The sequence below is a fragment of the Anoplophora glabripennis genome, unplaced genomic scaffold (assembly GCF_000390285.2).
Source record: "Anoplophora glabripennis isolate ALB-LARVAE unplaced genomic scaffold, Agla_2.0 scaffold225, whole genome shotgun sequence".
NCBI lineage: Eukaryota > Metazoa > Arthropoda > Insecta > Coleoptera > Cerambycidae > Anoplophora > Anoplophora glabripennis.
Genome location: NW_019416658.1, coordinates 348,256 through 374,353, shown reverse-complemented (window position 1 = coordinate 374,353; position 26,098 = coordinate 348,256). Strand labels below are relative to the sequence as shown.

General features: G+C 32.7%; 4 protein-coding genes and 1 non-coding gene across 5 annotated transcripts in view; 2 read left to right on the top strand and 3 right to left on the bottom strand.

The window, feature by feature from the left end:
* LOC108908010 (homeobox protein PKNOX2-like) overlaps nt 1–6,772 on the bottom strand; it is a 36,362-nt gene extending 29,590 nt beyond the window's left edge. Inside the window, exon 1 of the mRNA XM_018711901.1 lies at nt 6,489–6,772. The gene's annotated coding sequence lies outside the window, so the exon portion shown is untranslated. The remainder of the gene's footprint in view (nt 1–6,488) is intronic.
* Nucleotides 6,773–7,838: 1,066 nt separating this feature from the next.
* On the bottom strand, nt 7,839–10,441 carry LOC108908014 (N-acetylglucosamine-1-phosphotransferase subunits alpha/beta). The gene is made up of 8 exons (XM_018711910.1): nt 10,171–10,441; nt 9,924–10,120; nt 9,694–9,873; nt 9,385–9,625; nt 8,665–9,332; nt 8,447–8,615; nt 8,198–8,391; nt 7,839–8,138 (listed from the first exon to the last, which is right to left on the bottom strand). Exons 1-8 carry the CDS (start codon nt 10,273–10,275, stop codon nt 7,841–7,843), a joined length of 2,052 nt encoding a protein of 683 aa, XP_018567426.1. The 5' UTR covers nt 10,276–10,441; the 3' UTR covers nt 7,839–7,840.
* A 94-nt stretch (nt 10,442–10,535) lies between these two features.
* LOC108908019 (translocon-associated protein subunit delta-like) lies at nt 10,536–11,549 on the top strand. Its single transcript, XM_018711916.1, has one exon. The coding sequence runs from the start codon at nt 10,561–10,563 to the stop codon at nt 11,062–11,064; it is 504 nt and encodes a 167-aa protein (XP_018567432.1). The 5' UTR covers nt 10,536–10,560; the 3' UTR covers nt 11,065–11,549.
* A 6,567-nt stretch (nt 11,550–18,116) lies between these two features.
* Nucleotides 18,117–25,494, top strand: LOC108908016 (amidophosphoribosyltransferase). The gene is made up of 8 exons (XM_018711911.2): nt 18,117–18,537; nt 18,595–18,859; nt 18,905–19,154; nt 19,211–19,287; nt 19,344–19,631; nt 19,685–19,790; nt 24,714–24,953; nt 25,012–25,494. Exons 1-8 carry the CDS (start codon nt 18,359–18,361, stop codon nt 25,158–25,160), a joined length of 1,554 nt encoding a protein of 517 aa, XP_018567427.1. The 5' UTR covers nt 18,117–18,358; the 3' UTR covers nt 25,161–25,494.
* Nucleotides 23,183–23,254, bottom strand: Trnat-cgu. The gene has a single exon. It is a non-coding gene; the product is annotated as a tRNA-Thr (tRNA).
* Nucleotides 25,495–26,098: the final 604 nt, after the last annotated feature.

The window sequence follows — 26,098 nt, the reverse complement described above, 5'->3', positions numbered from 1 at the left end:
TATATATTACATTGTAGGAAATGATTATTGCATTACCACTTGTAATAATAATGATGTTTTTATTGCCCAACCGAAGTATTCCATCTACAGAACAAAAAAAAGTAAGTTAGTTTAAGAAGAAGAATGTACACAACATTATACAAACGACAAGTCACATTTAAATCATATTCGCACTTCCATATACTTAATTAATGACTGAAATAAAACTAAATAAATCAATATACAATTGATGAGAAAACGTCCGCACCAATGCCGTGCAAAGAACCACACTGAACTTGATCTGGTTACTGTATTGTGAACAGCTGATCAGTTGATTAAACAGGGTCGGCCTAAGGTTCTCGCAATAACTTATGAATGAGTTATTTATTTTCCCGTCCTTTATCACTCCTTTAAAGGAACACATTTATTTCAGAAACACCCTGTAGATACAGAAGATGTCATACCTGTTCTTACATTGTAACAATCAAATATGCAGTTATCTCGTGATCTCAGCCTAAGAACTCGTATGTGCAACATATTTAATATGGATGAAGAGTCAACCTGGTTATGAAATAATTTAATCAAGAATGACAAACTGGCAAGCATTCTTCGGTGTGTAAAAACTGAATATTCAATTTTTCTAACAATAAATTATGATTATATCCCCTAGGTCGACAATAACGCCCATCAATACGCATTTCAGAAAACTCCTTTGAACTTATGATATGAAATAGTGATAAAATATTCAAGCCTCGACTACTAGAGAAAAATAAAGACCTAAAACGTCTCTATTTTTCAGGCAGCAATATCGTTGAAGATGAAGAATTTCTAATAACAATATTGGCCATATGATTAATATGATTGGAGAAAGAAAAATTGCCATCCATGATTACTCCAAGATCTTTCACTATTGCATAATTTAAGACTTAAAAAGAAAAAATTAAATAAAAGCGATTGAGGTTTATGTCTAAATGAAAACTCTTATATTTACCTATTAACATTAAGTTCTAACTGATTTTCAACACTGTTCTTCAACTAAATCTACTCATTGTTGTAAGTTTAAGCAATCAATAGAATATATATTTTAAAAAAGTTTTAAATCGGCAAAAAAACAAACACTGCGTTTCAGTGTTGAAGATATATCATTAATCAAAAAAATAAAAAGAAGTAGTCAAAGATTGGATCTTTGAGGTACACCAAAAGTATTCAATTTAAACCCATTGTGTAAAGCATACCTATAGTTTGGGCTGTGAAAGATGTTATACTAATATACCTAGTAGGCCTTCGCATCTCTCTATTACCAAAAGTTTAGTGAATCGGCGCTTAAATTAATAATTCATATATAATTGACAATAGTGATAAGTGTTTCTTGTAATACTTTTCCTAATTTTGCCTCTATGTGAAGGATATGATAAAAAATATACCTAAGGTTCATATTCTTGGTTTTCCAAAAGACAGGCATAACTTTTAATTCTGATATTGTTTTTAAAATATGGCACTAAAAAACTTTCGAATGAGATTTAAGGGGTTCACTAAAAAAATTTTTAATTAGCAGGTATATGTTATGCAGCCTCTATCAGAATGATATATGTCCCACTTATTAAATTAAGTGCCATGATCAAAGAAATGCCAGATTAAGTAAAAAAACAAAAATTATTTCTGTTAAAAATTATTTTTAACATTTTTTTTTATTTGATTCTGTTCAATATTTCCATAAGCCGTAATTGTTGCAACATTTGCTATTTTAAAATCTTCTCAACAAGAAATACTTCGGTTTACATAAGAAAAATATCAATGGTCAAGACTTAATTTTCGACTGTCGACTGCTTGTTAATACCAGCATTTTCAATAATCAAAACCATAGAAACAGTAAAACGGTGCTTAAAATTAATCAAAACTGTTAAAATGTTTTGAGAACCTCTGGAATAGTCCCCTACATAGAAAGAGACGAATATTTGTAGCCGTAGATTGCGCGTGTCGTACCCTTTATTGCGCCGTATTTCGTAGCAACCAAAAAAATTACTTGTACAATTTTAGATTATTAGCAGTTTCTACTTTAGTTTTTGTTAGTCAGTTTCTGTGTGAGTGTCTACGTATTAATAAGTCTGAATAAACATTCTAAAAGGACCCACCAATGTGCTAACAATGAATTAAAAGTTGTACCGTTTCTTGTTGTTCATAACCAAATCTGCGATATGCACTTTAGTGCATTTTATATCAATTTATTTTCACTGAACTTTTACTGCCTACATAAACATATATCGTTTCGTTTCATTGCTTTGTCGAATGATACATCTGTCATCTCTCAAGTGACGTCACATGCAAAGCGTATGACGTCACTTTAGCGACGTAGCCTTATAACGTCCGTAATAATGGTTAATGTTATTTTATGTATTAAAAAATATATGAAAATTATTAAATAATTACCACAAATATCAAGTTGAATGTTATAATTTATCAAAAAAAAAAAACGCCACCTTTATCGCAGAAACCTCGGCAAAAACACATTTACTTTTAGATTTCTTTTGTTTGTGCGGCGAACTTGATTTCAAGCCTGTCGCCTCACGGCCAACTTCTCGGACAGGGTTAAAATAGCAACCCCGGCCCTCTACGACCCTGGCCGGCCGCGATCGCGGAATGAGACGTAAAATACTCCCCGCCCCACGCGAGAGGGCCGCCGTTTCATAATGTTTGTTTTCCTTTTTAACGAGTTCGAGAAACGCGGGCGGAAAATAGAACACCGAACGATGTGGCGTTCTGCGGTTCGCCCGGTTGATCTCTCGCCCATAAACGGGGGGTTGGGGGTGAGGGGGGCGAATGGAACTATTCCTATTGTCGGTTGAGCTGGATTTTGTCAACATCTCAGCGATAAACCACCGGGAAATGGGTAACTGTCAAAATGTGGCGATGACGGGGTCGGGGAGGAAATTTGTTGATGCCAGATAGGGGTTATAGCGCGTTCCGAGATAGTGTGGATTAGGTGAAGAGGAAAGGGTGGTTCATGTCTGCGAAATAGCAAAATTGGCGCAGGGACGAAATTTAGTTGTTCATATACAAGGTGTCCCGTAAAAAAATTGAGGGGGGCGAGTTCTTCTAGGAAAAATAGCAGAGGTAATTTGTGTAAGGTTTTTTTCATTAATGTTCCGTTTTCGAGATACAGGGTGTTGAAATTATTACTTTGAAAAGGATTTTTCTTAATATTTTTAAATCGGCTAAAGATAAAAATTTCAAAATCTGCACACGAATTAGCTGTGCCTTAAGAAAAACATGCAAATTGTATTACATATTTCGAATAGCAGTGGCGTGGATACGGTGGTTTGAGGGATATAATCGAAGAAGAAATATGTTAAAAGTTAAAATTTCTTAAACATCCTAAGGGCTTTACCCAGAGGATAGTACAAAAAGTTGAAAATCGACAATTTAAAAATATTAACTTGAAAAAGTATGCTATTATGGTTACATTATAGTTAATTTGAAAACATAAATTGTAACAATATATCAAAAAATTAAATTGTAAATAATTTTATTTATTTAAAGCAAATTAAAAATACGAAAATTACTTACATTTTAAGTTTCAATATTTGTTTAACAATAACAAAGATGTAATAATAAAAAACGTTTAATATGAATATTAATCAAATTCAAAAAAGCAAAAATATGATGTACTTAAATAAATAAAATGTTGAAATTGCCCGCCATTGTCTTCTATGCATAAAGTTATGTGTCAAAGAAATGGTTGCCTAGCCCTAAACAAAACTCCTCGCAAAACTCCAATATCTTGTCGAATGAGATTCGTGCCCATAGTTCCTGGCGAATTTATACCGATGTAGCATAAATGTTGCCTTTTATGAATACCCGAATTAGCGCCAAATGTGAGGCTAACGGATATTTTTTTATAATAAAATATATTAAAAAGTTGCTATTCAACGCAAAACTATCCCAATAAAGTGCCGGAGCGGCTGAAATTATTTAAATGTTGCCTTTTATGAATACCCGAAAAAAAAAATCTAAAAGATACAGGTCGGGTGAGTAGGCAGGCCAATTTACAGCTGCATTTTGCCCGTGTCCAATCTACCGCCCAGCAAACCGGTTCTTAAAGAACTGCGGCACAGTTTGAGTGTAATGGATAGTGCACCATCATGCATAACACATCGGTGTCTTCTAATATTCAGGAGCACATCTTCTAGCAGATTTGGCAAAGTAGTTTCTAAGAAATTTAAATACTGAACGTGGCGGTAGCTCAACAGGCCCTAATAAATGATCACCGATAATTCCAGTCCATACATTAATAGCAAATCGATGTTGAGAATATTAACGCAATTGTTATCTTTGGATCATCGTGACTGGTGCGCAAATTTATATAAGTACTCTATATTTTTATTTTGTAAAACACAACTCGTCGTCGTTTTCTTTATTTCTGAACCAGTTACAAAAATCTAGTCTAGCACTGTTATCCTGGGTCAAAATTTCGTGAACTAAGAGTTAGATGATAGGGCTGTAATTGCTGTTCTCTTCATGTTGTGTGGACTGCAGACTTTAAAACATTGAATTCAGCAGGATTTTTTCTTACACTTGCATGTAGATTATCTTCAATAGTATTAAAACTGCTTCTTCCACATCCACAGTTCTTACCGAGGTTCTTACTAACCGCGGAGGAGCATATTCTCCATTATGAGCCAAAAAAAAAAACCTTTTTTTTAAACCTTCAGGCAATTACAACAAAACTACTGGGGTGACGAACTTGTCGATATGGAAACTTTTCAGTTGATATACCAAATGCATGTCGGACTATACTGATTATACGACATAATGCCAAAAATTACTAAAATACCTACCTAGTTTTGATATAACACAATTTTCATGTTAATATTTTAAAATTACTTCTGCCCCTTTATGTGAGCAACGAGCTTCACCTTCTTTTTTCTCGAAAAATGTTCATCTTATCGATTTTCAACTATAGTCTGTTTAGAAATGAAAGAGTAATAAAAGCTTATTATGTATGCAAATCGTAAATAAATGTAGTACTGGTGCTTATATTCAATATTTTTATATTGTGTATTATCGGTATAGGATGAGGTGTACTTTTAAAAAAACTTTGTACGATCGGACTGTACTAAATTGTAGCAGGTAGTTAAAATTTAATCCCCGACAATCCGTCTTTGTCTATGCCGCTTCAATTTCTCGGTCCATTTCTGTTATAAGTAAACAATATAAAAACAGCATTTCAAAACATGAGGCTACTTTAAGCAACATAACCGGGTTAAGAGGGTTATAGTTTACCTTTTTTTGTATAATCTTTTACGCTTTATAGAGCCTTTAGGTTGTTTTTAAAAAATTTCGACTTGTAACATATTTTTCCTTCAATTATATCCCTCAATCTACCCATATCCACGCCACTGCTATCAGGACTAAAATGATTTGCGCGTTTTTCTTAAGACACAGTTGATATTATTTATTATTGTTAAAATTTTGACATTTTTATCTTTAGCCAATTTAAAGATAAGTAATCAAGAAAAACCCACTTCAAAGTAACAATTTCAAATTTCCAAAAGGAACTCACCTCCCCAGTTTTTTGGAAGTATAAACGCGACATCCTGTATACTATTGCGCAGAACGAAGTAACGAAAAAAAAAAGAGGAAAAAATGATTTCCAAATTTAGAATGGAAATAAATATAAAGCAAATTTGCTGTTGGAATTAGGTAAGTACCTTTCGAAGACATCAAATTTGTTTTTCAAATATGGTAAATATGTATAACTAAATGATTGTTATTAGTTAGATAAAGCCAAAACAAAAATAGTGCAAATAAAGCTGTGCGCTAATTTTTAAAAGGCCTCTATCTAAACTACGCCCTGTATGCAAATTCAAATATTTTTATTTGCATTTAATGTTAGAATAAAATATTATATTTTATAATGAATTATAATATTTGACATCTGCTAAATTTTCTTACAAAAAAAACTAGACAGGACCGTATCGAATATAATATAGCTAGAGCACTTTTAAAATAAATAGTTACCTGTGGAATTTATTTGCAACGAAAAACCCCTCACGTATCTCCAATAGTAGGCTATAACTGCAATGGAACTACAAATAAAACTTTATTATAGTGTAAGTCATGCAATAATATCGCATAACGCCCATCCATATCGAAAATACTCCGAGCGAAGTGCTTACTAATTAGTTATTGAATCTATTAATTATTATATGCGTTACGCCGTTACAAACCTAATGGGTATGTTTATCACCAATTAGTAAACGGAGGAAATTAATAAGGCAGTGTAAAAACACCCATTCAACACCTTTGTGTTAACTGGTGTTTACATTAAACAACATAACCTAGCAATGCAGCAGGTTAAAGTGCTAAATGAAATAAAAAATAAACGAAGGGCAAATCATTTAACACTTATTATTGTCTAGAAGCTAACCGGGGCAGCAAGGAATGTTGGTAAATGGGAAACGGCGCGGTATTTTTTTACATTTTTCAAATAAAAGGTGCTGTAAACTTACATATTTTCAAAAAACCTTAAAATCCATCAAGCAGGCCTCCCCAGCTCACTTTACGGCGAACATTTGAATGAACCGGGCAAGGTTAACTCGACCACACGAAGAAAAAACCACCACCAAATAAAATTAACTGGATAACACCCCCGAAATTTGTTCGAAAACAGCGCGACGCCGCCACAAACGTTTCCGATTAGAAAAACATGTGACTTCCGTATTTTTCAGCAAATTTTCAAGTGTTTACATGTCACTCTTACAGTAACAAATGAGTTTCTGTCTAGACGACAAGACGTATGTCAATATTCGTCAAAATCAAAATGGCTACGCCTTTAATTTTTAAGCACCGACAGACGTCGCCATCCATCTCTCGGTCTGACGTTTATAGACCATCACAAATCTCGCGTGACGTACTTCTTTGATCGCCAACCTTTAAACACGCCCAACACTTAATAACACGATGCTAATTCGAATTTTAGCGCCAAATGTGAGGCTAACGGATATTTTTTTATAATAAAATATATTAAAAAGTTGCTATTCAACGCAAAACTATCCCAATAAAGTGCCGGAGCGGCTGAAATTATTAAAAATTTCGCAAAATAACGGGCATGCGCTCTATCTAGTGGAAATATGCTTTTTATTTTTGCATTTTATTGATAAAAACTGAAATACACAGTTGCGGCTTTGTTTGCCCAAAGAAAACGTTTTTGTTAGTCCCTTGAAATAGTATAGCATAATATATTCCTCTCTACTGCATATCTTGCAGAAAATTTCTGATTATTATTTATATTGACTCCGCCTACTTAATTTCATTCTAATATGGTCTGCGTCATCTATCGTTACGTAGTGAAAGTTTATTGACAACATTTAGGAAAAATATAGATAACTTTTTTAGGAGGACAAGAAGTTACCTCTTTTTCTTTGAAATGTTGATTAAAATTTCAGTCAACGCTCACAACAGGAAAACTATTTTCTTTATGGGCAAACTGCAACCAAATTACGATACATATGTAATTTTTCGGTTGTAGGACATTTTTTTCTGTGTTGTAGCTCCTCTCTTTTTAATTTCCTCTACATAATATTTGTTTGTATCAATACTGTAATTATAATTTTTAATTACCGTCCTTTACAGTGTACCGTTCTTGCAGATGGAGCGCCATCTATCAACAGTTTCTTGAACGTTCCAATTCACTAAGCTGTCAATAGAGGACACAACAGATAATTTTCTTAGGGTTTTTACAGAACCGTTATTTTTAATTTTTTTTGTAATTTTACATGAACCATGGAACAAAGAAATAGTGAGACCACCAAGGCTTTTATTTAATGAAATTTAATGTCTATATTCACGAATAAAAGATGTTTCAACAAAAAAATAGTTTATTGACGATTTGGCAACACTTCTTCTTACATATACTATAAAATGTAAAACACAACAAGGACAACACCAAACAATACACAAACAATTTTATCTTGAAGTGGTATCCTTTCCACTGATTTAGCTCCTGTATGTAACCGAATTTATTTCGATATTCCTCGGGCAATTCGAACTTGCTGGGATGTGGAAAGAAAGACACGTAGAAATCGTACAGTATAGCTCTGACTAACTCGTTTTCGCTAGCTTTGGCCTCGTCTAGATTATCGTTCAAACAAATGAACTTCCTACAAAAAAAAAAAGTATATATGACAGTGCCAACTGTCACTTTACATCTTTTACTCACCTCCTGTCGTTTCGTATGTCGTCCAGATTACCAATGACATCGCTGATGTTGGAATTGAGCATTTTGAATGTGACGTACTTACTCTCGGCATTGGGAACGATTTCGTAAGCATATTTCGGTGTCGTACCAAACCGTTGCTTTAGAATACTGACAAGTGAAGGGCAATGTATGACTAGATTTTTTGCTATCGTAGGCTGCAAACAAAAATGAGAGTTATAGGGTTAAGTAGCATGATAAAATACATTGTACCAGTTTAGAGTCGACGTATCGTTCGTAAGGCGGCGTTACGCCTTCTGGAAAGTTACCGTTTTCTGTACAGTTGAGTAACGATGATTCAAAATGATCCACGGTGGCATAGCTCAAGGGCAACTCGTACAGTTGTGTTAGCAACGTTCTGATCTCACGGTCTGACCAAGTACTAAAAACAATCGTTATGAGAACGGTATTCGATTGTGACATGTTCGTACCTTGAGCAATCCGTGTCAAATTCATCGAAAATATCCTCGATACCCCGTTTTACGGTTTCGGATATGAGGAAGTAGTAATAACTGAAGGAGAACTGAATGTCATCTCCTCTTCGTACTCTGTTTCTTTCTGTAACGGCAAACTCCCTCTCGAAAGTTGAACGTAATTCTTCCATTATGTCCCTGTCGATTAGGATAGGAGCGTGAGAAGGAACCCGGCGGCTTTTAAACCCATATTTTCTATTGAGCAGCCTGTTTGTGTGCTGCAAAGAAGCGCTATAAGCGTCGATGTTGATCTTTGGCAGCAGTTTTTCTAGAAGAGTCCCATTGCCTATTTTATAAAAACTTCTGCGCCTCCGTCTCTTCCTCCTCATCTTATCGTTCTTTATTGTCAACTTGTTGTGTTGATTCACAAAATTCGACAGGTTCCTCATATCGTTCAGACTAAAAACGTTCAATAAATAGTTACTTCTCTTACTGTTAGGTGATGTAATTTCCGAAGCGGCTTGCTTTAAGTTCTTAGCTGTAACCCTGAAAGGCATTAACTTCTTCATAAAAGACCTGTAGAAATTCGCCCTAACTCTTTGTACGGTGTCCGCCAGAACTCGGTCCTTTGCGTCGTAATCTTCGATGATGTTATCAAGTTCCTCGGTCGTTACTTCCAACGTTGTCTAAAAAGCATTAAATACATAATTAAATAACAAAATATTGCCATCTCAATACCTTATCCTCTGAATTTTCACAATCACCTCCGTCCATTTGGCATTCGGGTCGAAAACAGTCTTTGTCACATTGGCCATCAGCTACGTACATCCATGGACAATTCGGTGAACACTGGGGTACGGGCCATGCCAAATATATGAGGAAACCTTTATTCGGCGAGAAAAAGTCCTCGGCATAAGTGGGCTGGCCCAAAAATATATCATCGTTGAAATAAATGAATTTCTTGGACAAACCTGGAATTCTAAAATCATAGCGACATAAAATAACAATTATAATTTTAATAAAATTCTTTTAGTTTCAGTTGAATACCTGTGCAAGTTACTTTCAATAGCAGGACTAGAAAACGTAGGTAAACCGATTTTTTTCCTAAATATTTCATCGTGCGTAATTACGGTTACTTTCTCATAATCCAGATTCAACCAGTATGGTATTTGACCGTTAGTTACTATATAAACATGGTTCACCCAGGGCGCGTATTTTTCTAAAGACCTAAAAAATAACATCATCATCTACTCGATCACACGCAGATGTATAAATACCTTAAAGAAAATTTCAATTCGTATTTATCGTCAAACCGCTGTTTCGATATATCAAAGCTTTCATTTTTCCCATTTACGAACTTGTTCAAATTTTTTATAAACTCAGGGTCAGAACCATTTACCCAAGTATAGACGATATCTATTGGTTCTTCTGAAGGGCAGTGAAAGTTAGACTTGTTTATTATATAGAATGAAATCTACAGAGAACGGACATTATTCGAGTTATAAGAGACTAGTAGTAATTTACCTCAAAAAATCCGGAATATACAAATAACAATATCACAACAATACTCAATGCAACAAGAGAATTGTAGAAAAAAAATCTTCTCTTAAGTCGAAATATCACAACCATTTTAAGTACACAATTTGGAAATAGCCTCGAATTTTACATTTTTAAATAAAGTGGATATATAATTTGCAAAGCCTGTCATCATCCGCAGTAACATTTTTAATAATTTTATACTGATTTATGGACATATTCCCAGTACTTTTTATAACCTCTTCTACCTTATTTTTTGACACTAACACTCAAGGTTCAGTTATTTGAACTACGTACCTAATGAACTACTAGTAGATAAAACAACCTAGAAGGCTAAATTTTGTATTGATCGCCTGTTGTAAATAAAAACAAGCAATTATGAACGTGTACCTGTTAATTTCAATTAGTTTTTCGTTCCTATTGACTGTGTATGCCCAACAGTGTCAGAATGCTCAAATAGTCTCGACGTCTTATACCACACAAGACGCGACCGTGTTAAAACATATAGCTTATATATCGAATTTTCAAGTAAAATGCAAAAAAGGCGATCCAGGCAACCTGTATGCCTTATTGGGGGACGTTATTACACCAGTGGCTTCGGTAGGAGCTGGAAAATATCAAATAAGTTGGACGGAAGATGTAAAAATTGCAAGGACAGGTGATATAGTGGTACCAATTTTTAATGAAAGCGGCTACGTCGCTGCAAAAAAAATTCTTAGAACTGGAGAAGACATTACCACAGTTCCGACATTTACTAAAATAGTAATAAACCATCCGGGCATCTACGCTGGACCCTGGATATCTTGTGAATTTTTAGCAGTGGGTTTTTCAGTCGCCATTGCCTATGTTGCGATCCATTTCCGCTCCAAACTGTTAAATTAAAAAAATAATTTTATCATGTCTTGGATACAATAAATCTTTCAAAACGATTGCGTATAACTCCATTAAATTAAAACCACAAAGCCCCTAAATGCATTATTTTTAATCTTATTAAATAAAACTGCACAAATGTCTAATTTCAAAATAGCAAATATTTGTATAGTTTTTTTAGTTGTTCTCCTGTTAATTTTATTCTGCAATTCTTCATGCTGATTAGTCAACTAGTGAAGTGAGATTAACTGAAGTTAATGAATCGCATGTAAATAGATGGGTCGTAATATGCTTAAATCAAATCAGGTAAAGTTTAAATTTTATAAAATTATATTATTGTTGAAAATACAATATTAGAGGTTATTTTTCAAATTCTAGTGCAACTTGTGAAGTCTAAAAATAATTAATAGAGAAAAGAGATACAACTATCAGAGGATCCATTATCCGTATTCCTGACATTCTGACATTGCCCGTTTTACATTAGCTTAGCTTACGTCCTTCGCGGCCAAAAGGCAGCGCGGTCGGACTTAAAAACACGTACCACAAAGAGGGACAATTTACACAGAAAAGGGTAATAAAAGTAATAAATCACAATGGTAAGTAAATACATAATTTGCAGAACTAGGTATGAACTGCGAAGACCCCTGGATTTTAAAAGACTAAAAACGTAAAACATTTTTGTGTAAACGTCAGTATATAGTGTATTTTGACTATCTGTAATACAAAATCTCCAGCACGCTATTTATTTACGATCAGCTTTGATCATTGCCCTCTATGTATTATTTGTAATATATCGATGGTGTAGTGCACAAATGTGTTAAGTACACTTTTCGAGCAAAATGAGTTATAGATATATCTAGATAGGTAGCACAGAAGTAGGAACTTGTCTCATCATATATCTGGCGAGTTTACCAGAAACTGTTACACATGTCGCATCATTTTCTGATACATGTAGCGGACAAAACCGCAATAAATTCGTCGCAGCAGCGATGCTTTTTGCCGTTAATAAAATAAAACACCTAAAAACTATAGACATGAAGTTCATGGAATCGGGTCACTCATACCTGGAAGCCGATTCCATGCACGCTACTATAGAAAGGGCTAAAAGACATAAAAAAGTATATTCTACCCGTGAATGGGGACTTTTGATATCAATGGCTAGAATTAAACCTCGTCCTTATTTCGTCAATGATTTTTTCAACTTGCAACAACTAGTGACTGATATTGTTGTCAATACAACCCACAATATTCAAAAAGAAAAAGTTACCTGGCTCAATATAAAGTGGATGCGATATCAGAAGGAAAAACCATTTATTATACAGTATAAATACAACCTCTCTGATGAAGCATTTCATGAAATCGATGTGTCTGACAAACGTAAACCAGGAAAAAAGAAAAGCTGGGAAACAGTAACATTAAGGACGGGATTTTGTACAAAAAATATCGCCCAGCGTGTCACGAAACGGGACCCCGGCAGGTGCTGTTCTAGCGGCCAACGCTTCAAGTCTAATAATTTAAACTGCAGCCACATTCGCCCGATTTTTCAGGAACGGCTCCAATTTGTGTGCATACAATCTCATAAGGAAAGAGAGTAAATATTTTATTAATCAGTAATAGATTATCGAGGACAATAATATTTTTTTATTGAGTAGGCAATAATTTTTAGTTAATAAGCTTAAACAATCTTATAATTACTATTCCTTCATTATAAAAACAGAAATACGGTTTTTAAAATTACATGTAGTTTCTTCTTCAAAAGTGACCTTAAAACACGTATAACATGGAATAGTCAACAGTCTAATGTTTATATTTTCACATTAACAATCCGATAATGTAAATTAACTGCTATTTTCAGTAAAAAAAATATATACCTAACCTGAAATATTTTTTTACTTTGACGAGTCGTTTTAACTTAAAAACACTGCTTAATTACTAAAATATATAGAATCTTGCTACTAATTGCGTTTGGAGAATAATATGTATAGGCATAAAATATATATATAATATTACTGTATGTATTTAGTCCATTGAAATGAAGGCTGAACCTCCATTTTTTCCTCTGTCGATCAAACCTGGGCGCAAATATGTTTTCGACCCTCAGGAATCCGAATCCGCAAAAATTTTTGACCTAGGTGATCAGGCAAGGGGTCAAAAGGTCAAAAAACCCGTAAAAAATAAGGTTTTTCGCAAATATCTCGTAAACTACGGCAAGTAGCAAAAAAATAATTGCACCATCGTGTTCCCAGGGAAATTACGATTATAAACAATTAAAAAATTTATTTAAGAAAAATTTTTGTTTTTAAAAAACAGATTACCAAGACAATAAAATGGCAAAAAAAATGTTTCAAAAATATTAAACTTGTCCATTTGTTTATAACAAATTTATAAACAAATAACGTTAAAAAGTTTTTAGCTAAGCTAATAAACGCAATATATTAATAGAAAAACAACTAAAATCAAACATTTGGTAAAAAAAAAATTTATAACATTTCCCGGATTTTTCATTTTTTGTTAATTTTAAAAAATCATTATAAACAAATGAAAAAACTTTTATAAACTTTTACAACGGAATCTTGTTTATTATGTATATAAAAAGACCTCCCAGAAAGAAAAAAAATTTTAGATACATTATTTAAAGTTTTACAACAAGTTTTATGAAAGATTAGGACCACGAAAAATTAGTTCATTAACAATTGAATAACTTTAACATAAGTCAAGTTAAAAATTATTTTCCAACTGGGCTGTGTTCCTTCAAGTGTCTAGATGACACTATAATTTATTTAGATTTTTAAATTAATATTGAATACTATAAAAAAATTATTTTGTGTTGCACACTTTGCTTGGCGGCGACGCGACGACGCGGAAACCGCCGCCGCCGCGCGGAGCTATATTTTCAACGTCAAATTAAAATTATAAATAATGGAGCTACAATTCCTGACTTATTTTGCTGAAATTTTCTCCTCTTTCAGGATCTTTTTTGAAATTTCAGCTATCTTCAATATTTTTTTAGTTATAGTTAAAAAACGGAGACTCCCTTTTTTCTCTTCGTTTTTTGTTTATAACAATTGCTATTTTTAATTGCGGATAAATTTAAAAATACTTCTTTCTCTGAATATAATTCCGAATCCAATGTACTAACAACCATATTTTTAGGATTACAATAACTATTTTTCGCAAAAAAAACTCACTTCTCGACTAGACTAGTGGTTTCCTTCTTATCGGTAAGTAGCTACTGATTTGTAGATTGAAACAGAAATCTACCTGAGCCAGACCAATTTTTAAGCTGTAAATTTATTTTGAAACTACCAAGGCTACAATATAAATAACGATTTTATGTGGGACACCCTGTACGTAAAATTTAATCTTTATTCTTAATAAAGAAAAATTAGTACATATTATTGGTTTTTTATGCGTTATATTTTCGTACTACTTAAGCTTTACAAAATCTTATTACTTAGGTACCTACCTACTTTTAAAATATTACCCATATTTATATATCAAAGATAATATCAGACCATTATGGGTCCCATATTCTGTAAATAGTGTTTTCCGCAAAGACAAATAATTTCAAACATTTAATAACTGAATAATCTAAAGCTTATCAAATAATAGGAATGTTATGTCATGCCACCTGAGTATTTTCAAAGACGCCGGCCGCAGTAAAACGAATAAACAGGTGCAAAAAACGATCAAACCATTAAGGTTTTAGGTACTGAAATCTACGAAAATACTATCTTTTTTATATATAATTCCACATGTAAATATTCTTATAACATTTACTTGCTTAGTCCTACATATAAAATTGTTTACTTTTTATAAGTACGTGAAAATAATTGTTAAAATGTGGGGTTAGGATAATAGCAAACGCATGTTTTGCAAACGCTTTTTTTTAGTTATTATTTTATTTGGGTAAATTTAAACGGTAACCATGAATAAACAAAACATCAAGGATTTTATTTTTGTGCTTACCCCTACTTTTGTTCTACACGTTTTACTTTTAAAGATTTCAGTACCTAAAAACGCCAGAAATTTCACTATTTCTCGGCCAATACAATTTACAATAAACCAACTCTGTGTTTTCGCTTTCATTTTCAAGGGTAGCGACACCTGTGACAGAGTACACAAACTAATTTTATTTAGAAATTCTTGTAGAAGATAGAAACCGCTAAAATTCTGGTTTAAATATATAATATAATATAATATAACATGGAGTCGTGTGTAAAATGTTGTCATCTTACTTGAGGACACAAATTATAGAATTGTTAATAAATATTAATCTGAAAATTAAATACAAATGATCCTAAGTGTCCGTTCTAGTGAGTGAAGTAGTTTGGTTATTGTGCCTGACCTAGTTCCGTCGTAAATCCAATATATTGGCAGACTAACAGTATGGTTAAAATTGAGGTACTTTGGCATTTATTTAAATTATTCTTCTGTTCTCATGAGCATTGAAATTTATTTCACTCACTAGCGGGAACCATTGCGAATACATTGATATATAATAATATTCAATTATGTTAGTTTCTTCGATGATTTGTGTCCTCATCTGAAGCTCTGTTACATGGTAAAAATATACATACTAAATCGCCCCCTTAAATCAAAAGTATGACTCCAGAATACCGGTTTCTCAGAAGAAAAAAAAAAGATCTTTAAGTATTTGTTGTCGAACAAAATCATTCCCGAGGATTATACCAACTTTATTAAGGAAATTCCTGAAGTGGACAATGGAACTCAGCTTGATGCAGCAAAATTAGATGATTAATGCTAATTTTTTACTTTCTTTTTGTATAACTTTTGATTACAGTAACTGTATTTCTTTTAATTTGATAAAATCTGGTTGTTTTCTACAATAAAATCTAGTTTAAAAAGTTAATTGTTAATTATTTTGTTCAGTGAGTAAAGCATTACTGGAGAACCACAAATGTGCTAAGTGCTGTATATTTATAAAAAAAAAAAATATATATTTTTTTCTTATTGAAAAAATTATTTGAGTATGTGCTATGTGACCTGCAATAAATATTAAACCAACAAACCCTACCTAGCAAACATAATCACAATTCGGCATTGTGCTATATTACTATAACATTTAGAAGTTTATTTCTTTCCTCTTGAAAAATTTACATTTTTTCACTTAAAACATTTGTGCGCTACACCATCGATATGTAATATTATTGGACTGTTTAAACAATCGTAACTCATGATTGGCTCTACATAATCCATAGCATAAATGAATAATGATGAATAAAACTCTTGACAATATACATAGAGTAAATAAATAAGAGGTTTTATATGCATTGAGGCCATCTCACGTTGGTGTAGGAAAACATTGTCCTTAATAGAAATTGTTAAATAGAAATCTGCAACCACAGATCGAATCTATATTTCCAATCTTTCAATCAACAGAAATAGAATGCGTTGACTGAAATATTTCAATCTACGTAGAATGTTTGATATTTGAGGTTGTAGTTTATCTTCAGGACTTCAGGTAGGTTGCCGCGATTTGTTTTGTTTTAGATTAATATAATAAGGGATTTATTGAATCAATCGTCTGAACTGCCTTACTGTTTTTTATTCATTTTTTTATGCAAAATGAGTACCTGGTAGAAATAAACGTCAATGTTGTGCTCCAAATTACAAAAGAATTTCTTACTACATATATGAATATCTGTAATACGTTCTATAGAAATAAAAGCTTTTTCAGTATTACAAAAGACAGACAATTACTGTGGATAGAATCAGTTCGAAAAATATGTAAATCAGAATTTAATCCGACAAACAGATCATTATTTTTGTGAAGACCATTTTGAGTAAAAAATGTTTAAAAAACAGTAATAGGAAGTGCTGTGCCAACATTATTTAAAGGATCAACTACAAGTTCACCTATTATAATTATTGTGATAATATCACCACGGAATCCTCGGATAGTATCCAACATTCAGCAAAACAATTTGTTAACATAACATTACAGAATTTTCATAGTACGAGCTGTCGAACTTCAATTTAGGATGATTTTTCACCTCCACCTTTTAAAGAACCGAAATACATATGTTTAAAATTGTTATTTGCTATAAGTGCTATAAGTGTAGTAGGTATATTACATCATACTGAGGAAAATCAATTACTTAGAAACAAATATATCTAACCATAATTTTTGTCAAGTCACTGTGCAATGCATTTTACATAAAGGCAGGTAAATAATTCTTTCAAACTCTTTGAAATTTGCAGTTTTCAATGGTTTCTTTAAAAAATTATAATTACAATAAGTCTATACATTTTTTTGATACTTAAATATTTTCGAATTCATAACAAAATGACTGTATATTTGTCGCATATTTAAGTATCACTGCTTTAACTTTTTCATTTAACCAAGTGATAATTAAAGTGTTTCATAAGTAATGGGTCATGGAACTGCTGTTAATGGTTCACGTTAATTTTAATGATTAACTTAAACTATTAATAGATGGTTTGTGATCTATTTCTTATGAAACACTTTTTATTCTTTGTGTATTTTGTTACATTTAAATTTACCGCCATTATGGTGCAGCAACATCTATTAGATAGTAGAATTAATGGTTACTCTAATTGTGTTTTCCAATGCAGTTTCCTTAATTACTTTATGGTCTGTGGTTTACGAGTGTGTCGTTTGCTGCACCAGATGCAGATGGCGGTACTCTGCCGCTGCTGTCTTATTTAGTTACTCATCATAATATGCATATACCTATTAGCAGTGACCCTAGATAAATGATACTGCAGTGACTATAAAAAGTGCCTATTAGATTAGCAGTGATTCTTATTATAGTCACTGCTATTAGTAATTCATACGAATATCGCAAGGATATTTATGTTATTTATAATACACTTCGGGCAAAGAATAATACATGTATTATAAACATCCTTGTGAATATCGCTTATTAGGTTGTTCAGATCAGATTACTATCTTTATCTTTGTCATTCTCTTATGATTTTACAGAGAGAGAGGACACTATCTTAATATTGTATTTGAACGTACAACAGTTACCATCAGCGTTTCTAAGAATTTGCTGATGAGATTTTTTTTGAATTGTTAAATTTCCTAAACCCTATTATGTTATCTCTAGATGCGACTATGTTAGACAGAGAAACAAATATCTGACAGAAACAAAAAGCAACAAAACTAACCTTAAAATGTCACGTGTAGCTAGAATATAGCTTTTTCAGCATGTTTTTTTTATTACTGATTGAGAAACGTTAAATAATTTTCACAACCTAATAGAATATCAGCATCAGTATTACATTAGTAGTATAAATAAATTCCTATTTCAACGAAATGGCTTCTCAAGAAACAGATTCGAATGTTTGGAAGAATAGGAGACTGAATAGAGGAAAAGCCCAAACTGGCTTAACACACGAATGTGGAGTTTTTGGAGCGATCGGCAATAAAGGCTGGCCTATCAACTCTGAAATAGCTCAAATTGTCTGCATTGGATTAGAAGCCTTACAACATCGGTCAGTATTGCATGCACATATGTATACATTTTTAGCTGTAACGTTTTTTTTATGTAGTGGTCAAGAATCTACTGGCATCGTCACCAGCGATGGCAGCAACGATTATCACATCCACAAAGGCATGGGCCTCGTCAAACACGTCTTCAATAACGACAACATTAGCAAGCTAAGAGGATACCTCGGAATCGGCCATACGAGGTACTCGACTAGCGCCAGATCCGAACAAGTCAACTGCCAACCGTTCGTGGTCCATTCCATGCACGGGGCTCTAGCCGTCGCACATAACGGAGAACTTGTTAATGCATCAACTCTTCGAAAACAAGTAACTTGCACTAATTTAAGTTTACCTTAATTGCTGTTATCTTAGGTTTTAGATAGAGGCGTGGGTCTGTCGACACACTCCGACAGTGAACTGATCACCCAAGCGTTGTGCCTTATCCCGCCGGAAGGTGAAGTTAACGGTCCCGATTGGCCGGCTAGAATCCGCCACTTGATGCAGCTGACGCCTCTGAGTTATTCTCTGTGCGTCATGCTTAAAGATCGTATTTATGCCGTCAGAGATACCTACGGTAACCGGCCCTTGTGCTTGGGAAAGATCGTGGCTTCGTCACCGGAACGTAAGCAAAGGTAGTTGTAAATCGATTGGAATTTTATTTAATTTTTTGTTTGATAGACATGAACGGTTATTCCGACGAAGAATATGAGCCTGAAGGTTGGGTGGTGTCCTCGGAATCGTGCGCTTTTGTAACGGTAAACCATTTATAACTCGGTTTAAAGATATTTTGGTTAACTAAAACTTGTTTTAGGCCACGAGGTATGTCAGGGAAATCATGCCGGGCGAAATCTTGGAAATGACACGGAACGGGGTACGAACGGTTGACATCGTCCCGCCTCCGGAAGGTAAAGCTCTAGCGTTTTGCATCTTTGAGTATGTTTATTTCGCCAGACCCAACAGTGTCTTTGAGGGGCAGGAGGTGTACACTGTTAGGGTGCATTGTGGTAGGCAACTGGCGTTGGAGCACCCCGTAGAGGCCGATATAGTTGGTTCCGTGCCCGAGTCTGGCAATGCCGCTGCATACGGGTATTCTAAAGAGGTAAAAAGAGCTTAAGTGTTGAAGGTCTAAGGGTACTAACTTTTGTTATTCAGTCTCAGATTCCATTGGGAGAACTTCTTACTAAGAATACTTATGTGGGGCGTACTTTTATTCAACCCAGTAATAGGCTGAGGCAGTTGAACGTAGCACTAAAATTTAGTAAGTACGAAAAAATTTTGATTGTAGAATTGTTTAAAATAAAAAAAATGTTAGATGACATACTTTCTGGAAATTGCCCGTTAAACCATTTTTTAGCAACATAGAGACAACTACACAATCGATGTTATTTATTTATTAATTTTTACTTAAAAATTTGCTTTAGCTTTTAGTTATGATTGTTCCAGTTTGTTGTAGATTTGTTATTACATGACTAATCACTACTATTGGCCATTATTGGCACTGCCAACTTACCAACAATATCTAATGAAAAATTGTGGGAAAAGTCGAGAAAAATTCTTGTTTTTTATTTTAATTATGATTATGTAATGATCAGCAGGAATAAACCTGTTCCTTTCTTTCCAAAATTTTGATCATTTGGAACAGAAAAATTACTCGATAGATCAACTTGTCAACTTACATTGTTATTGTGGCCACATTGAGCTGTAAAAATTTCTGTCAATATTAGGCTTTTCGTCAATATTTGTAAAATTAGCTGTAGATTTTCTAAAAGAACATAAAAAGTAATTTTTTTTTCACTTTTTTCAAATTAATGTTAAGGAAGAAAAAAAAATTTCTTTAAAAACCATGAAAGGTCTATAGAGTTTATTCAAGTTTTCAAAATCGCCTATAAATTTCCTGTGCGATCATTAGTTACTGAGATGATAAAATTATCTTAGAAAAAAAGCATTATAATACATTTTTATTGAATATCAGTTAATGATAAAATAAAAAATTTTTTAAATTTATTTACATAATTATTGTTTCAACAAATTGAATATAATGTACGGATAAAAACCATATTAATTTTAGTAATATTCATTAATAGAATAAAGAAAAATACGAGAAATGTAAAGCAAATTAAAAAGTAGTAATTATTAATACGTTAATATGCGATATTTGGACTTTTCAGCTCGTGAGACATCGATTTAAAAAAAAACATCAAAATCGGACCATTAGAAGCCGAGATAATCAAAATTTTTAAACGTGCCGCTATTTTGAACGCGCGATTTCTATTTTGAGTCGGCCAGAGTAGCCGAGCTCTCGACTCCCCCCATCACTACCTCCCATAAATTTTTCGTGAATTTTATGCTCGGTCCAATAGTTCCAATCGATATTTTATATGGGTTGCACAAGGGCATAAGTTTTGCAAATTCCCAGAAAGTACTCGGAATGACAAAGGTATTTGTTTAAAAAACAGCCCTCCAGACCTCGTAGTTACACCACAAATGCCAGTCAACTTACGATCGACTATAACTCTGGAACCAATTAACGAATCACCACGTTTTTTTTTTTAAAAGAAGCGTCTTTCCAGTACTTTAAAAGCATAATTTAAAAAAATAATTATAATGAATTTATAAAGTTACTCTATTTGTTTATAAGTGCAAAAATTACGCATATTTTTAAACAATTACCATGGCTCTCCTAATTAACGGATTTCAATTTTTCTGGACGCATTTTAAAGTTTGAGTGTTCTTTTTTATGTGATAAAATTTTCAAGTATCTAGAAGTCTTAATTTAGGCTCAGTTACATTTGCAAAAATTTCAATTTAAAAAAAATAATCTGGATTGCAAAATTACTACTCGAAAACTATCAGACCGATTTTAACGAAAACTGATGTGATGGTTTATTATATCAAAAAGATTTTTTTGGCCAAGTATGAAGATATAAGTACTTTTAAAAAAAATCGCAAAAATATTGTAATTTTTTAACTTTTTTTTGTTGTTTTTGCTATACATATTTGCAATAATTATGTTGTATTTTTTATTTGAAAATAGGTATATCTGTGTAAAATTTAATTACGAATCTTTTTTTCCTTTTCAATTTTTCTCTAAAATGAATAGTTTTTGAACTGTCTTGAAAAAAAGAGAAAAAAAAGGAATATTTTCCAGCACGACAGATGGAGCCATTTGCGCTTCGCGTACTTTGTACCTCTTTGTCGTGAGTTTGCGACACTATAACAGCTGGATTGTTCGTCGGTTGTCTCACCTATGACACACTGATGAGGACTAATAAGTCCGAAACCGGTTTGTGCCTGGTGGGTTAGACTGACGAGCGATCCTAGCTGTTGTACTAGGTGTTGCGAGTGTAACTCAATGCCGGTCGGGGCATATAGCCCGCGGAGTAGTTGTTTCTCGCAACACTGGCAATTTAAAAATATTTTCCAATTTTTTTCACTATTTGTTTAATAATAAGTTTAGCACAAGTTTTGAAGCGCGCGCATAGTGAAATTATGTTTTGTTATATCATTTTGGAACCATTAAAGCAAAAATTAGAGATACTATATAAAACATTCATACATGGGTGTTTTGAAACAGATCCCGCCTGGTCTAGATTCTTTTTCTTTCAAAGCTGAATATCAACAAAAAATTGATTGCAGACCAAAAAAAACAAACTAAAACTGCATAATCAAGCTAACTGATCAATGCATCAGTCCAAGTGAAAAAGATTTTTCTGAGCCCATGGACCCTAAAAAATAAAAATATAATAATTTGGAAAATTTGTTTTTCGTGCTATAGGTATCCTATGTTGCGCAATAACCAGAGCTCAAAAAATTTTTTTTCTCAAAAGGTCTTAAAACTAGAGATTTGAAGCTTTAAACAGCTTTTTTCGATATGACCATTTTTCACTGGGATACAGTCTGTCAAATATCACTAAAAAATTTCAGATTTATTATTGTTCTTTTAATTTTTTCCAGTAGTGTAGATATATTATGTTATTAAATAAATAAATTTTTTAGTTTCTTTGTTTTATAAATGCTGTAATTTATTGAATGATTTTTTTTTTACTTTTTAAAGTTTGTTTTACTGAAATAATTATTAAAATATGTATTCATCTTCTCCACACATCTTCGTGTAAAAATTATTTAAAGTAATATATTGTTGGGTCAACATTGACTCAATAATGACTACCGGAAATAACGCAAATAGTTTAAAAAACCTAACCCCAAACAAATTGTCATAAAATGCCGGCGGAGGAGATATAGCCAGTGACCTCTAGCAGCTGTTTCAAAACTAACAACAAAATGCCTTCAAAAACATACTCGTACCAAATTTCTATGAAATATGTTGCTTTCCTATGGACCCATGGTCCATGGGAAAAACTTGCTTAATTTTTTTTTATTTATCGACTTCTAATTTTTTTATTTGCGTATCACCCTGTATAATTTTTTTGAATTAAATACCTTGTGTCTGCTTGGCCAATGTTCTCAAAGCAAAAGGAAAATTGATAGCAAAAAATATATTTCCAAGATTTTTTATATCTGTATAATAAAAAAACTTATTTTAAAACTAAAAATTATTTTTTTTTTTCATAATTCCAATTTGGAATAAGAAGTGTCGAAGGAAATTTGTAAAAATTAAATTATTTCAATTTTTATTTAAAAAAAAAAGTTTGCCTCCTGTGAGGTTTGAACTCACGACCCCTGGTTTACGAGACCAGTGCTCTACCACTGAGCTAAAGAGGCTTGTGACTTAACTTTCCTCTGAGTACAAGTTATACCTTACGACGTTATTTACACTAAGTAAATATTTATTTAATTTTTTGCAGCGTTATTTGCAGGTATTTGATAAAAAATTCAATGAGTATTGAAATATTGTTTCATAAAGAGTTATGAACAAACGTTTTCTTTCATAAGCAGTAATAAAGCATAATTTGGATTTTACTTCAGTTTTATAGAAAGAAAATTAATTTATATAATTGTCGGCGTTTCGTTGTTTTATTAAATCTTCAGGTATAATTAAAATAGAATAATTACAAATTCATTGATTACTTAAAAATACTACCAATACAAAAATAGTTTTCACTTGATGAATCATCACTTTTTACGAGTTTATGAAAATTTCTTTTCTACTTTTTAATTTGTTTAAATTTCAGCACAGAGCCATAATTTCCTCCATAAGGAAGATATGAAAATAGTATATTACGTAATAAGTGTTGTAAAAAGCATTTTACGCACGAATGGAAAAGTTAATTATTTAGATTTCTATTACGTCGTACGGTAAAAAAATCGCACAGCTTGGTAAAAAAATCGTACAGTTTTCCTAGCAACCGCCTAGCAACGGTCAATACAAACAGTATTGTATTGACCGTTGCTAGGCAGTTGCTAGGAAAACTGCGATTTTTTTACCGTACGTAATAGGGATCTTACATTGATCGCAGACGGTGTGTTTTTAAGTATTTACAGTAGTGGTCGTAGGTAAAAATGTTTTCGCTATTGTTTAAAAGCCATTTTTGTGCACATTTTGGTGCCATAGTGTGTCGTCTCAATTAAACTATGACGTCATCAGAACGAAAAACCAAAATGGCCGATAAGAATAAAATAAGATCGGCGATGGCCATGGAGTAATACTTTCTTAATAAAATAATGAAATATTTATAAGTTTTTAAAAGATATGCAGCATCAGTAGATTAGTCGGTTTATTTACAAAATAGCGGTCAATTTTTTAATTAAATGTAAGAGTAAAGCAGGTAAAGCATTACAATTATGAGAAAATGTTTCCCATACAATATGTTTCAAATCCAAAATCACTTTTAAATTCAAAATTTCATGACTTTTTGTAGATTCAGTGCTTAGAAAACTGCATACTGTCTTTACACATTTAATTAGAAAATTGTCCGCCATTGTGAAAATAAACCGAGTAGTCTACTAATATAGCATATCTTGTAAAAACTTATCAATATTCATAATTTTATTAAGAAAATATTACTCCACAGTCAAAATTGACATTACTTTATTCTTATCGGCCATTTTGTTTTTTCGCTGTGGTAACGTCGCAGCTTGATCGAAACTATACATTATGGTACATAAAATTGCACAAAGATGGCCTTTAAACAACAGTTAATGCATTTTTTCTCTATCTTCCTTGTGAAAGAGATTATGGCTGTATTCATTGGAAATGAAACACACTGTATATTTCTTTCAGGCCCTGTCGTGACGAATGTGAGGGGAAAAAAGATCATTCTAATCGACGATTCCATAGTCAGAGGCAACACGGTTGGCCCAATCATACGACTGCTTCGCAGGGCTGGGGCGAAGGAAGTTCACATAAGGGTGGCTAGCCCTCCGTTGAAATACCCCTGTTATATGGGCATCAACATTCCGACTAGAGAAGAACTCATCGCTAATAAGCTCAAAGACACCAACGAGCTGGCCAAGAAAGTCGGTAGGTGTCGAGTCGTCCCGATTTTTGTAATAAAAAAATTACGTCTCTCTCTTTTCAGGGGCGGATAGTTTGGAGTACTTAAGCGTACAGGGTTTGGTCAGGGCAGTGAAGAAAGAGATTCAGTCGGGAAATAAGGAAGACGGGCATTGTACGGCTTGTTTGACGGGTGAGTATCCAGGCGGCATCCCGGACGAGTTGGATTGGTGATGCATTTGAGTTGAATCTGTTTCGGAACGGTGATGGATGAAATCTAAGTATTATTTTAATTTTGGTTATAGTTATAAGGAAGTTTTAAAACAATCTGAAAAATATCAACAAGTAAGATAAAAAAGGATCTCTCTACTTTAAGACACATTTAAAGTTTAATTTCTTTTCATTTCATTACATGAAAGCAATTTTTTAACTTGGATATTTTCTCAATGAGCTCACAAAGATATTTCCTTAGTTTTTTAAGTTGTATTTTTTATAACATGTTATTTTACATATTTTAAGTATTTTGCAAGTATTTTTCTTCTACCTAACAAGGTATTTTAAAGTATTATTAGTCCATTATTACAATATATGTTTTATGAGGTAAATTAATAAAAAAATACTTTGTTCAGTTTTTTTTTTATTTGCTATTATATATTATTTTATACAGGGTATTCCAAAGTGCATTAACTAAACAAAGTTTCAATAATTGATCGAAAAATATTGAATTTTTCATTTACAAGTGAAAATAATTTTTAAATTATATTCAACTCCTAAAGAGGACATTTTTGACAGATGTTTTACTTTAACGAATATCGAATAAAAATTATTCAAGAACTTTTATGCCATTTTGTTATGGCATTTTTTCACTTATTCGACATTAAACCTTAAAATTTGAATTTTTGTACAAAAAAAAACCGTCCATATAAGTTGTCTAATAAGAAATTCGTTTTTGACTAACGAATGTTGGAGGAAACACTACTCTACAGGTTACATGCTCCTTACAGCATTGAATTACACCTCCAATATCTAGAATTTTCTTTTTCATAATTAATCATCAATTTGCCGTAGATAAGTAGACAAGGGAAAGTTTTATCTTCTTGGATGTCTATTTACAGTCATGTTTGAGTGTGGGTGAGGTGTAACCTACAAAGTAATTCTCAACTTAAATGTCA

Coding starts and splice junctions, on each gene's coding strand:
- LOC108908019 (XM_018711916.1), top strand. CDS start 10,561: ATGAACGTGTACCTGTTAATTTCAATTAGTTTTTCGTTCCTATTGACT.
- LOC108908014 (XM_018711910.1), bottom strand. CDS start 10,275: ATGGTTGTGATATTTCGACTTAAGAGAAGATTTTTTTTCTACAATTCT. Junction 10,121..10,170: donor TATATTCCGGATTTTTTGAG/GTAAATTACTAC, acceptor CGTTCTCTGTAG/ATTTCATTCTATATAATAAA. Junction 9,333..9,384: donor GTGAAAATTCAGAGGATAAG/GTATTGAGATGG, acceptor AATGCTTTTTAG/ACAACGTTGGAAGTAACGAC.
- LOC108908016 (XM_018711911.2), top strand. CDS start 18,359: ATGGCTTCTCAAGAAACAGATTCGAATGTTTGGAAGAATAGGAGACTG. Junction 18,538..18,594: donor TTAGAAGCCTTACAACATCG/GTCAGTATTGCA, acceptor TTTTTTATGTAG/TGGTCAAGAATCTACTGGCA. Junction 19,791..24,713: donor GAACGTAGCACTAAAATTTA/GTAAGTACGAAA, acceptor TATTTCTTTCAG/GCCCTGTCGTGACGAATGTG.